Here is a 13,124-nt window from a genome sequence, read left to right as displayed (position 1 = left end):
GATCAGAAAACAGTGGAAATGAAAGAACTGTAAGCTTAATTGTAAGAATAATAAGAAGATCATCAAGAGTCATAATGATAATATAGTTTTCCTCTTCAACGTGAGACACTGAATTTTCCTCGTGTCCAATTAGTTTACATTTGAATAAACCATGCGATCATGCTTTGGCAGCCTGAATGTTGCTTTTCACTGAGTAATATGTTCATTCACACTACTGAACAACTTCTGTACACCAACTGAACAGAGAGAACGAAACCAAAAGAAAGAAAGAAAGATGACGAAAAAACACCTCGGAAAGAGCGTCAGTGCCTGTACAGAGAAACTATACAAAAATAAAATTATATTGATGAAAAAACTTAAAGAAAAATAAATAAATAAAAGATTACAAAATCATATCTATTTATAGAGATATAAAAACAAACTAGACCTTTACAAATATAATTTGAAGGGAAATAATTCAAGTCTACTATATTGAAACACATCACAATTATAATTTCACATATCAATAAGGAACTTAGTTGCATGCACTGATGCGTTCAGTACCATAGATGCTGTTAAAAATCATTGTCCTCGACCATTGTTAATAATCGTATATTTAAATATATTTATATATATATTTATATATAATATTTATTTGACTTGCGAAATGTACTATGTGCATTCTCTCTCTTGAGATACAGGCAAGTGAGAAACAATCAGGAAGGTGGCGCCAAAGGTCGAGCTGGATTTCCCGCTGCGGTTTCCCTCCATCCAAATGGTTGCTTTGAACGAGTGTCTACAGTGGACAAGCAGAACCGCTCTGCTCTTCTACTGCTTCATGGCATCTTACCAAAAACCAAATCAAGAAATAAAACCCCCCAGGTAAGATTGCATCGCAAGTAATAAAATGTACAGGTTTTGTCATTAAACATTTTTTCGTTTTTTTGTCATTTCAAATTTGTATATTTATTAATACTAGTAGCAAAACATCATCAACAGTGAGATCATTTCATTATGAGATGGGACCATGAAGAAAAGAGGAAAAAAGTGTGCATGGAACCAGTACAGGCTCATCACCCGCACCGACGAACTGGATGGATCAGGCTTAAGAGAGTTCCTAAACCCCGCCCACTTGGTCTGTGGGTGGAGTCGGAAAGGAACTGAGACCGCCCCCTCTCTGATAAAGACACTTTCAGCCCTTGACAGGCATATCACCCCCCCCCTCCCACCCCTCCTTCCCATTCAACACTCCCAAAAAAAGGCAGAAACTTGCCGTCGGCAAGGTATCCGCTTCGAAAATTGCAAGCGGCAAACTGACAGCAAGAAAACAGTCTCCCCCTTTTCAGTGACACATTTAAGATCGTTTGGTTCTCTAATTGGACATTGGAGCAGGGAGGGATGTGTAGGTGATGTCATTGGGTGTTTGTTGGAAGCAGGAGGCCTTAAATCACAAGTTTGGCATTGTCCTGCCATGCGTCGTGGCGGTGGCATGGACTCAGGTGCAGGTGAGTGGGCAGCCATTTCATCACTGGATGTTACTGTTGTCGTCGGTGCCGTTGGTCTCCGACACGTTCATCTTGCCCATGGATTGGCCCACGTGGTTGACCCCATCCTTGCGGGGTGGCATGCGCTCATTGATGCGGTCCAGACCTTTAGCCTCTGCAAAACTGCTGATTTTGTGCTGTGGAGAGAAGCCGCGGATGGCTGTGGAGAGACGGGAAAAGCCCATAATGAACAGCAAGACTCTTGGTTCTCATCAGCCACTACATCATTTCTCTTTATTAGAGTCTGATAAACTAGTTTGTCTGACCTGTTATATATATACACCACCATTCAAAAGTTTGGGGTCAGTATGATTGTTTTTTAAAGAAATTAATCATTTTATTCAGATTGTTTCGCAGTTTAAAATATTAAGCTGTACAACTGAAATCAGCATATTAGAATGATTTCTGAAGACAGATTTCTGAAGATTTAATGATGCTGTAAATTTAGCTTTGCCATCACATGAATACATTACATTTTAAAATATATTAAAAAAGAAAACAGTTAATTTAAATTCCAATAATATTTCACAATATTACTGTTTTACTGTATTTTTTATCAAATAAATTTAGCCTGAGCATAATAGACTCATTCAAAAATCTTACCAATCCCAAACTTTTGAACAGTAGTGTATATCTTGTATATTCAAAATATATTCTATGGAGGAATAATAGAAAAGAAAAACTAAAATAAAGGAATCGATTGTCAATTCATCAATTAATAAAGAAAGAAATTGGTAAATGACTTATTAAATTGAGAAATAAATAGACATATTTCAAGCTGTTTAATTCATTAAAAAACAACTAAGTGTAACAAAATAATGCATTAAAGTGCATCTAGTATATGCTATTTTAAAGGTTCCTAATTTTGTTTTGGAGGTCTCCTACAACAGGTTTACATGCTTCAAAGGTCAAAAAACACTTTCATTTTCTCATAATATACATTGCACATCACCACATTTCAAATGACTCATCGGATGAATCAGTCTTTCTAAATCCCTCCTTTCTGCAAGCTACTCTGCTCTGATTGGCCAGACGGCCCAGTCTGTTCCCTTTCGAAAGGGAACTCGCACTGCGTTGAATGAGTGTGGTGTCAGGCGTGACAGGTGTCTGAAATTACTATCAAATCACGGCAATCGTATTGACCGGCGACAGCCCATGAATCATTAACGTGCGACCTAGAAGTATATAAGGGCACCTTGCAAACATGACATTCATCTTTTCGTCTTCAGGGACTGTTTTGTCTGTAAGTGCTTAAAAAAATCAGGTAATTATGAAATGCACTAAGAAGGCTGAGTGCTTTCTGAAGTGTGCAGACCCGTGCCCAAGAAATCTGACGCCGGGTGACACACACGAATTGTGCGTTTTTTGTCTGGGGGAAGAGCACACACAGGCAGTTCTCGAGGGAGCTGTCTGTGCAAATTGTGAACGTTTTTCTGTGGAAACGCTCCGCTCTCGTCTGGCCCTCTTCTCGAGAAGAGCAGAGGGTTCAGCGTCTGGACCTCGTGGCTCAGGTCCCGCTCATGCTGAGGCAGAGCCAGGCCCGTCGGAACAGGACAGGCAAACCAAGCAATTGCTTGGGGCCCCGAGCTGGACTGGGGCCCCAGACAACGACTGTTTAAGAATAAAATGCAACGACAAACTGTGAGTTCCCCTTTGATAGTCAATGCAGTAAAGTGCAATGAGACTGTTATCGGGATCCCCCTCAAGGGGGCCCCCTCAGTAGTCGCTGACAGCAGCCAGCCAACCACGCGATCTCTGCTGCCGGCAAAATACAAACCTCCTCGGGAGTTATCATGAAGCGGAATTATGCTTCAGGAAGCCAGAAAAGAAAGAAGAGAAAGGAAGAGAAGGTTAAGAAAAATACCAGATAGTCAAGGCCGGACTTACCATTGGGCTTGACTGGGCTGCAGCCCATGGGCCCCGCCCAGTAGGGGGCCCCCTCCCTTACCCGTTTTCGTTTGTTTTGTTCAGTCAAACTTGTATGCCAGATATCCCGAAATTATTTGGCGTATTTCCACTGTCTGGCCAGTGGCCATGTGCAAGCGAGGGCTATAATCAGCCCAAAGTAGTGACTTGAGCGCTTGAAAACAAAATCCAACACACTATAGTGCGCGCGCACGCGCCGAACGCGTCTTTCCGCACTCACGGAGTAGAAAGGCTATAGTTTGAAAGACGGAGGGGAGCACGGAATAAAATACCCGGGCCTTAATATCCTCCGACTGAGAGCTTCGAGGCTATAATCAAACGGCGCAACCTGATATTTATCACAAAGAATAACACGCGTGTTGATCTGCATCTGCTCCATTGCGGTCGGCTACTTTAAACAGCTTCAATTGGGCTTTTAGTCCAAAAGAGCGCACATTTAGAAACATCTTGATACATTCTCATATGTTCACGTCTCGTTGCTTTAAAGAGAATGATAATTTCTATTTATTTTTTTCACAAAATTGTGTGCTCTGGAGAATTTTGAGCGCTCTCTCCACTGCCATCACAATATAGGAATATGTCATCAAAATTATAAAAAAAACAAAGAAAACATTTAGGCCTAACGAGTTCCCGTTTAATGTATTTAAAACACGAGCCTATGATATGTGAGTTATCACACCAGCAAGAGCGCTGATTTTCCGAACATCTGCACAATCGCAAATGTGACATCAGTTCAATCAAAGAAAACAGAACAAACAGCTGAACCGCTAACACGTGTTTTGTTCCTCAAAAAATCTACATTTTTGACTGAATCAGACAAGTAAATGATTCAATTAGGCTACCCATTCATACATACAGTCGTTTGCTAGGTTAAACGAATTAGGATTTTTGAACGAATCGGTTGAATAAAGGATCCAACTCCCTCATTAAGATGGAGACTTGCCGCCACCTACTGGCGGTGTTAGTTTGATAGGTAACATGGTTTCATAGTTAATTTTTCTCAATCATTTCATATTTCTACATTCAAATTTTTACATTTAAAACATTAATCTCTTAACATAATTTATGGAATTATAATTTGCTGTGTAAATCCATACATGCCATGTCTAAACAGCCTGTGTCAATCCAAAAATGGATTTTATTGATACCGACTTCCTTTTATTTGGTCATAATAAGCCACCGTGTCTTTGCATTCTGATTGAATTTGTTGACTAAATTTAAGAATCTGTCAGATAGCTATGACAATGAATAAAAAAATACTGTTTTCTCTTGGCTTTATTATTAGAGTTTTGATCTTATCTCAACCTAGAGACCACATCCTGCATTATATTGTATTATATTGACTATTTAAAATTAGCCTACCACTAAACTTTGACTATAGGCACATATTAATTGTAGGAACCTCAAAGCATATTTACATTTTTGTGTAATTTGTGCTACTCCATAATGATGTTTGTAGCGTATAGGGCCCAAACATAAACTCAAGCCCAGGGGCCCCCAGCCCCCTAAGTCCTGCCCTGCAGATAGTGGTAAAGTAATAAATTACACTGCATAAAAATAGCTCTACTTGTCTTGTACAAATGGTGTAATTTTGCAGCAGGTAACATTAGGCTAGCAAAAATATGTTTATGTTAGCTACCTGCCTGACGGCAAATGCTGCTTGTAACGAACAGTTAGTGCAAATTTTTTTTTCGAACGGACGGAATATGGTTAACGTTACATACTGTAATATGTTTTTTAACGGTTTAAGGAGTTCCAGAATCACTGTTTATCGTATTTAATCCTCGTTTATCCTCCATGTCCATTTTGCTTGGGGCCCCCAAATTCCTTCAAACGGCCCTGGGCAGAGCGGCGACGTGCATCATGGGTTTCTCAGATGGAGCTTGCCGATCGCCTTGAGAGGGGTGTAATCCTCTCAGACGATTCGGCGGCCGACGAGGTTGAGCTGCAGGTGGATGATTTTTCTCCTCCTAGTCCCGCACCGAGTGCTCTTCCGGACGACCAGGAGATGGCTGATGAGGGTGGTGATAATCGGATAGATCCTGAATCCTCTCAGCCACCCTGCCCCTGGTATGCTGAGCTGGTGGATGTTATGGAACGCGCCGTGCACAGGCTGCAGCTGCCGTGGCGGAGCGCTGGGGGAGAAATCGCTCGCGGTAGACTTGACGATCGGTTTCTCCCCGGTCATAAACCATCAGCTCAGGTGAGCCTTCCATTTCTTCCCGATCTCCATACTGAGATCAGAGCGGGGCTGTCCCCTGAGGCGGTTGCTGAGCTGCGCCGCACCACAGATCTAGCTCTCCGGGCCACTAAATAAACTGCTGCCGTGATTGGCCGGTCGATGGCGGCCATGGAGAGACGCCTGTGGCTGAACCAGGCCGACATCGGGGAGAAAGAGAAGGGCTTTCTCCTCGATTCGCCGGTTTCGCCCTCTGAACTTTAGTTGGAAAATTGGAAGCGGTGGTTGGAAAATTCAGAAAATTCCTGTCACCTCTAGAGCCACTGGCAGGACCGCTCCCTGTTGAATTTTCAGGGGCAGGTGGTTGGTACTCTCCTGTTGATACAGGGTAGTTCTGAGTACTCCACTTTCAGCTCTGCATCATTCTACCTCACACCCCTATGGCTCGGGTTGAGCGGAAAGTTCTAACCTTCACTTCATTTTGGTTTTCGAAGTGTGCTCCCTTGAAGCATTGCCGTGAGCTGACGCCCATGCGTATAGATGGTAGGCCCCCGAATCTGGGGCCTCCATGGAGGCAGGGTGGCGTATGTTGTACTCCCCTTGCTTAAAGGGTGTTGCGTTTTTGCTGAGTACACTGCCATGGGCAATGTGGTTAGGAACCAGAATACTGTAGGTGCTGTGTAAATAGCTTATCTGCCAACGAAGGGTGCACTGTCAAGTAGTAGGCCTCAGCAGGCTTCCCTGACGAGCAGCCCCTAAAAAGGGCTCTTTAGGCCAGCTTGCCTCAGGTGGTTGGCCTTAGTAGTTCGGGCAGTAGACTCACTGACGGGTAGTAGGTCTTAACAGGCCTCCTCGGAAGAGAGTCCCAACGTTGTGGGACATATATTATAGCTGCGACCAGGTAGCCAGCCTCAAGAGGCCTCCTGTGGGTGGGCCCAATATTTGTGTTGATGTAGTATGGTTCCCAAAGGTGTTGTGATCACAGCAGAATAGACTTGCTATCAGCTATCAGCTCCCTGAAAGTGAGTCCCCAGCAGTATGGGTAGATGGCTGACAGCACTGGCGTGCTTCAGGCCGAGTAGGTCTCTCAAATCCTCAAATGAGTTTTCGAGTGACGGGGTATACAGCCAGCAGTGTTGACGGTCAGGCACTGGCCTTAGCAGGCCTCCCTGACCCTGAGCCCCAACATGGGGTGCTTGGCTGTTAAAATTCACTGGCCAATCAGACAATTGGCTTCATTGGGCCTCTCTGGAGGTGAGTCCCGATTATGATCAGCCAAATTAGATTTGCTACTGTATGGTTGGCCGTTTAGGCCTTAATTTTTGCCAGCTAGTAAGACCACTGTCAGGCAATTGGCCTTATCAGGCCACCATGAAGCTCAGTCCCCAACCTTATTGGTCCATGGCAGTCAGTTTCTTACCCAAGAAAACTTTCAGGCGGCCAGCCTTAACAGGCCACTCTGAGACTGAGCCCCAGGACTGGGCAGCTGGCCTTAGCAGGCCACCCTGGGGCTGACACCCGGAATTGGGGTTCATAGCAACTAGTTTTCTAGCTTGCTATTAGGTAGTAGGTCTCTCCAGGCCTCCCTGAAGGCGAGTTCCCACATATGGGCAACTGGACAGCTAGCCTGACTGGTTATCAGGTAGTAGGCCTCACCAGGCCTCCCTGAAGGCGAGTTCCCAAATATGGGGCCTAGGAAGCCAGACTACTGGTTATCAGGTAGTAGGCACCAGGCGTCCCTGTAAGTGGTTTCCCAGCGATACTGGGTTCTGGCAGCTTGTGGCCGTTTGTTATCAGTTCAGCTGGCCTTAGCAGGCAGCTTCTGAAGGCGAGCTTGCGCCCTAGCACGACTAAAGTCCCTTTCTGCTACTGGTTCCCTCCCAGAACCTCTTTTTTTACATAGCCTACAGCCTGGTCTGCCAACCAGGCAGGTCATGTGCTCCCCTCACTGAGGGTCACTATGAGTACTCGGCCTGAATCTGGTCAGACGAAACATAGCGCTGGGTAGATCTGTGGATCAAGCAGAGAAACTCCCCTTGCTAGCAAGGGTTGTAAGCGCTATGCTGAGTCATGCTCTCCAGGATACCCCGTCTCTGAGATCCGAGCCGAGTGGTTCACTGTCAGCTTCGCAGTTCCTCGGGTTGGATGCCTTACCTAAGGCAAGTGTCCAGAGGCTCTGTCTTCGGACAGACAGGAAGTTGGCCAGACTGAAGTGTCCCATGTAAGTGACGCCAAGTCAGGCCTTCCTGGTGGCATTTCAGGTGAGTATGTTCCCCTGAGTATGCTCCTTTGGGTTCCCTAGCCACATTCCCTAGACGGGCCCCTTCTAATTTGAAGCTGTGGTACTAGGCCCTTGAGCAGGCCCAGGTAGGCCTTTCATTAAACAAAGTTTATGGACGTTTTCCTGTGAAGGGTATAGCTTGGGCTATGACCGTAGGGAATGCTGTCACTGACAGCCCAGTGTGACCTGAGGGCAGGGGCGGACTGGCCATCTGGAGCACCGGGACTTTTCCCGGTGGGCCGCTGGCCAATGTGGGCCGGCCCGGTACACAAATATATATAAAAAAATGACGGAAATCATAATATTACATTTCTTTTCTACACAAAAGGATGAGGGAATCGATCGCGCGGGCGCGGCCGACAAGGAGTGTTTCGTGTGCATGCATGTGAGTGTATTGCCCTCCATCCCTGTTAATTAGTTTGGTCTACTCCATTGCGTATCTTGAAACATGCCCTCTTTCACGTCCTGGAAACGCACCAAGCCAACGCCGATGAACTAGCGCAGATGAAAGCTTGTGTTGTCGCGAAAAAAAAGCTGCACTTTACACACCGAGAGAACTACAGTCGACTGTCAGCTAGAATGCGCGTTCTGCGCCTGCGTGTAAATGAGACAACACTGTCTATTTCTGCAGATATATTAGTCTATATTCGTCATTCAAAAAGGGAAACTGACGCTGCAGATACACACCGTAAACAAAGCAGTGCATGCTTACCGTTTGAATATCAATCCTGCTAAACACTTGTTAATATTGAAATATTCGCCAAGGAACACTCAGGTAAGATGATGTAACATAGAACAGCCTTATCTGTGCTGTTTTGACTTCTTTGCTCGCTGTTTTGCTAATATTATCGTGCAGTGCACTGACTCGTACACTAAGCTGAACAACCAATCAGAGTTCTCTCTTTCATCGACATGTTGAATCGGCCAAAAAAAGCCGACGAGGACCAATTTCAGCCGACGGTGCGGATCACACTGAGAAAAGTCGTCCGACGCACAAAAACTGCCAGACGGCCAACCGTCGGCTTGGTGTGTTCCAGGCTTATTTACAGAGATAGATTGATCCTTTACATCGAACTTATCTGAGCAGATCATTACAAACAATTGTCCATGGATGAAAAGGGGAAGAAAAGAAAAGAAAAGGTGGAGCTGAAAAGTTACGCGTTAAAAAAAGCATTAAAGGTAGATGCTGTGAAATGTAGCAGTTCAACAGGCTCTGATGGCTCTAGCTCCCCCTGACTAGCTGATATAATGCCTTTATAGTTTTATATTAATAATGTTGTTGTAACGTCACGCCAGCAGAGGGAGCCCTCTCCCGAGTTCTGACTGTGTTCCTCGCCCTCTGCTTCACTGGTTACTTCCTGTTTGTATGACTTTAAAGCATGGCCTGGTTAGTAGGTCATTGCGAAGTAATGCCAGTCTACCTGTGCTACCGAGCGTTATCTTGTCTTTGTCATGTTTATCTTGTGTACGACCCTTGCCAGCTTTATACTGTTTACGCCTCTTGGATTATCCCTTTGTACCATTGTTTGGATTGGACTGCCTTTTTGTGAGTTACCTCAGCCTGTTTCAAGTTTATGCTATCTGCCTACCGATTCTGATCTGTTTTCTATGGATTCAAATAAACATCTGCATATGGAGTCTGCCTCAGCGTCCGCTTCGTCACAGTTGTGTGTCTTAATGTTCTTCTGTTTGTTTCCCATTGGTTTTACAGATATGAGCTAATATATGTTGTGTTACTTAAAATAAATGTTTAAATACCATTTATTTTTGTATTGTGTTATATTTTTATGCTGTAAGTGGTGTTAAAAAATATTCTGCACATTAATGGGCCAATGTGTTATGATGTGAGATGTGGTGGGCTGCTGTGGGCCAGAAAGTCCAGGGCCACTTTTTGGTCCCAGTCCGCCCCTGCCTGAGGGTGAGTGGTTCTGGCATTTCATTTGAATTTGCTGGTTCTGACAGTTGTCACTGCCAATGGGCATGCACTTACCATAGCATGCCGGCGTGGGTATATCGTTTCCCAATGCGTCATTCGACGCAGAAGTTCCCTTTTGAAAGTTATATACGCCCTTATATACTTCCAGGTCGCACATTAATGATTCATGGGCCAATATGATTGCCGTGATTTGATAGTAATATCAGACACCTGTCACGCCTGAGGCGTTCCCCAATGCGCCATTCGACACAGTGTCTTGTTCCCTGTTCTCAGGGAACAAAGGTTACAGTCATAACCTGAGACGTTGCGATTGGTCTACCACTTCAGTGGCCGTTCCCATGTCACGTCTAAAAGTGCGTGGAAAACGCAGGCTGCACTGCTTTCTTCAAAAGCGCCCTCAAGAGCTTGTGCTCCTATGGTGTCTGCTATTGCTAAGCAATCATCAGCCGCTTCTCCATGAAGACGATGAAGTTAAGCAAAGGATAAATGGATTTCCATCCCTTGCAATAGCTCTACTACTAAATATATTTATGGAGATGAACAATAAAAAACCCTCCCTGTAAGCCTACAACTATTATCCGCTGTTCATCCATCTTGGCTGCGCTTTCAATGTTCTTAAGGAAAGGCCAAAGCTGATCAGTTGGTTCTTGTCACATGAGTGAAGTGAAGTGAAGTGTCACTCGACAAGTGAAGTGAGGTGTGCTTGCGGCCTTTTCTTCTGAAAAGAAGAAATCTCGATGCGGTGTTGACACACCTGAAAAAAACGAGCACGACAGGATGGTGTCGTTCTCTTTTTGAGCGAGCTTGTGGGCCAATCTACATTTAATATAATGAACTTGAGCGTGCAAAAGACTCGACAAGTGGATGGCCCCTAAAGCGCTTGTCAGAACCTAAACTTCCATCACCATAACTGAACTTCAGCTCCGGAGTCTTACATTATGAGATGTTGCAACTGTAATTCCTCACCATCAGCATTAACAAGTGAATGTTCATCAACAAACTTGTTTTGATGAGTGGTAGACCAATCAACAAAACAGAGCATGCAGATTCAAATAAACTGGGTACTGACCCATCTTTCTAGAGCAAGCATTTTGCGAATCCCGCATTGCACTCAGAGATTTGAGATGTAGTCGTCAGTAAAATGACGTGTTTGAGGACAGGACAAGTTGTTCGCGGGCAACGTACAACATAGGCGGCATTATACAAATGTCTTATTTAGAGACAAAGAACCGTAACACATGCAGTGGGATTTGGATTACAGACGACTCGTTTAGGTGGTTCAGAATCCATTCTTTCTTTTGGGAGACAATAGCTTTATTTATTGTGCACTTTCGACTTTACAGAACGTTTACATTCACAAACAGCTATACACACTGCATGAAAGGGAATATTCGAAAAACCATAATAGGGGTAACTTTTACAAATGACTTAAAATTTACATAAAAAATAAGTTAAATGCACTTATATTTAGCATATTTTTATTACACACATACTAAAAAATATTTTAAATGTTTAAATATATAATATTTAAAAAATCTATATTCACTTATATTTCATAAAAAAAAAAAAAAAAAATTATTAACTAATTTGTAAATGCTTTTATAGTCATGCGTCAGTTGCGTTTCCTAGAATGCAACAGTGCCCATCAAATAGTTTTTAAGAGCCATTGGTTCCGGAAATATTTTTTCCATTTATTTTTCCCATAGGGATTTTTAAAAAGTATTTGTTAAAGTGTTATAAGCCACGAACCAAACCAACCAGCTATGAGGTGTATCACAAAATCGCACACTTTGCTTTGAAGCAAAAAAGTATTTGAAAATTGGACAAAAAACCCCCAAAGGTACTTAACGGCTTTAATGAGGGAAAGAACTACAATCCCATGAAGCATTGCAAACAACATGTCGAATAAAAAAATTATGGAGAAATATAAAACTATTAGTGTAAAGTTGATTATATTCATAGAAACAATATTTATTGCAAGTTATATATATATATATATATATATATATATGTGTGTGTGTGTGCGCGCGCACACATTTTTAAGTATTTTGAGAGCGTAGAGAAACCGTCTTGATTATGTCATTCACAGTGCTTCATGTGAGAGGGCGTTTCCTGCAAGCTCGTTTGAGGCTATTTGCTTGTCAAATTCAGCTGTTAAACATGATTATTTAAAAAAATTATTTAAAATAATACAGGCTGCCGATTTCAAGAGAAGCATTTACCATAGATTAACCACCTCGTAGCTCACAGTAGCTCTGTCTTTATTTGTCAACCGATTAACTGTAGAAATAGAAAGCAGTATCCAAACCCCTTGTGTCCATCCATTTGTGTATCACTGAGGTGAGGTGGTCTCAGAAAGTGAGAGGTTGCAGAAGAGGAACACACTCTGGTTGGCTGAGAGTTCCTGATTGAGGTTAATCACATGCTACGCCCACACTTGAACCATGAGGGCAAGAGGAAATGCAGCGCCCGACATACCATATCAGAAAATCATGCCTACAGTTTAGATGCTACTTCAAACCATCATGCAAGATATAAAAGGAATGTTCCCTTAATGTCACCACTGAAAAAGGGCACGGCAAATATCTGGTTAAATTGCTGTTGCTCTTAATAAAAATTCTATACAAATAGCATCTTGTGATGCCTTACTTGCATAATGGCTGTGTCTAAAACCTACAACCCCCCCCCCCCCCCCACCAACAAAAAAAAACCCCACTGCATTTGCATGCAATATAGGGGGGCTGGAAGGCATCAAGGCAAATTTGAATCCTAATATATTAAGATGGCTTCATCTGGTTGGTTTTTAAGGGCAGCATTTAGTAGATGCATCCTTCTATGCCTTTCTGCATGCAATTTGACGGTTGGTGGAAAAGGCTGGCTGATGGAGCAGTTTAAAGAAGTACATTATTATTTTTTTTTTTTTTCTTGTTGTCAATGTCTAGATGCATATTAACTGAGAAACACACATTGTAGTCAGTGCAGGGCTCAAAAATAAGGATGGCCGACCTGGGGTCAGTAATGTTATGCCATGGATGCCAATTTAAGAAAATTGCTGTCTTGAAAAACTCTTTTTGAAGATAAGAGTGAAGAGCTGAAGAGCTTTTATTGCCATTTTTTTTCTTAAAGAAAACCTAAAATTTGAAGAAAAGATTTGTATTCGTGAAAAATGTACAATACATAATTTTTTTAAATAAAAATAAAATTATAAATGTAAACATTATACAGGTAAAATTACAAATATAACATTATACAGTACATGTAAATATACAATACCATTCA

At 42.9% G+C, this 13,124-nt stretch overlaps 1 protein-coding gene across 2 annotated transcripts in view; it reads right to left on the bottom strand.

Moving 5' to 3' along the window:
• Nucleotides 1-1,215: 1,215 nt before the first annotated feature.
• Nucleotides 1,216-13,124, bottom strand: part of ppp3ca (protein phosphatase 3, catalytic subunit, alpha isozyme) — a 55,130-nt gene continuing 43,221 nt past the window's right edge. For both annotated transcript variants that reach the window (XM_056262027.1, XM_056262026.1), the window contains one exon: nt 1,216-1,683. In XM_056262027.1, the coding sequence (XP_056118002.1) occupies nt 1,505-1,683 (179 nt within the window). In that variant the 3' untranslated portion in view covers nt 1,216-1,504. The remainder of the gene's footprint in view (nt 1,684-13,124) is intronic.

This window comes from Rhinichthys klamathensis, unplaced genomic scaffold, assembly GCF_029890125.1.
Source record: "Rhinichthys klamathensis goyatoka isolate OS25496 unplaced genomic scaffold, OSU_Roscu_1.1 h1tg000191l_1, whole genome shotgun sequence".
NCBI classification, from domain to species: domain Eukaryota; kingdom Metazoa; phylum Chordata; class Actinopteri; order Cypriniformes; family Leuciscidae; genus Rhinichthys; species Rhinichthys klamathensis.
This window is presented reverse-complemented; position numbering and strand designations above follow the sequence as displayed.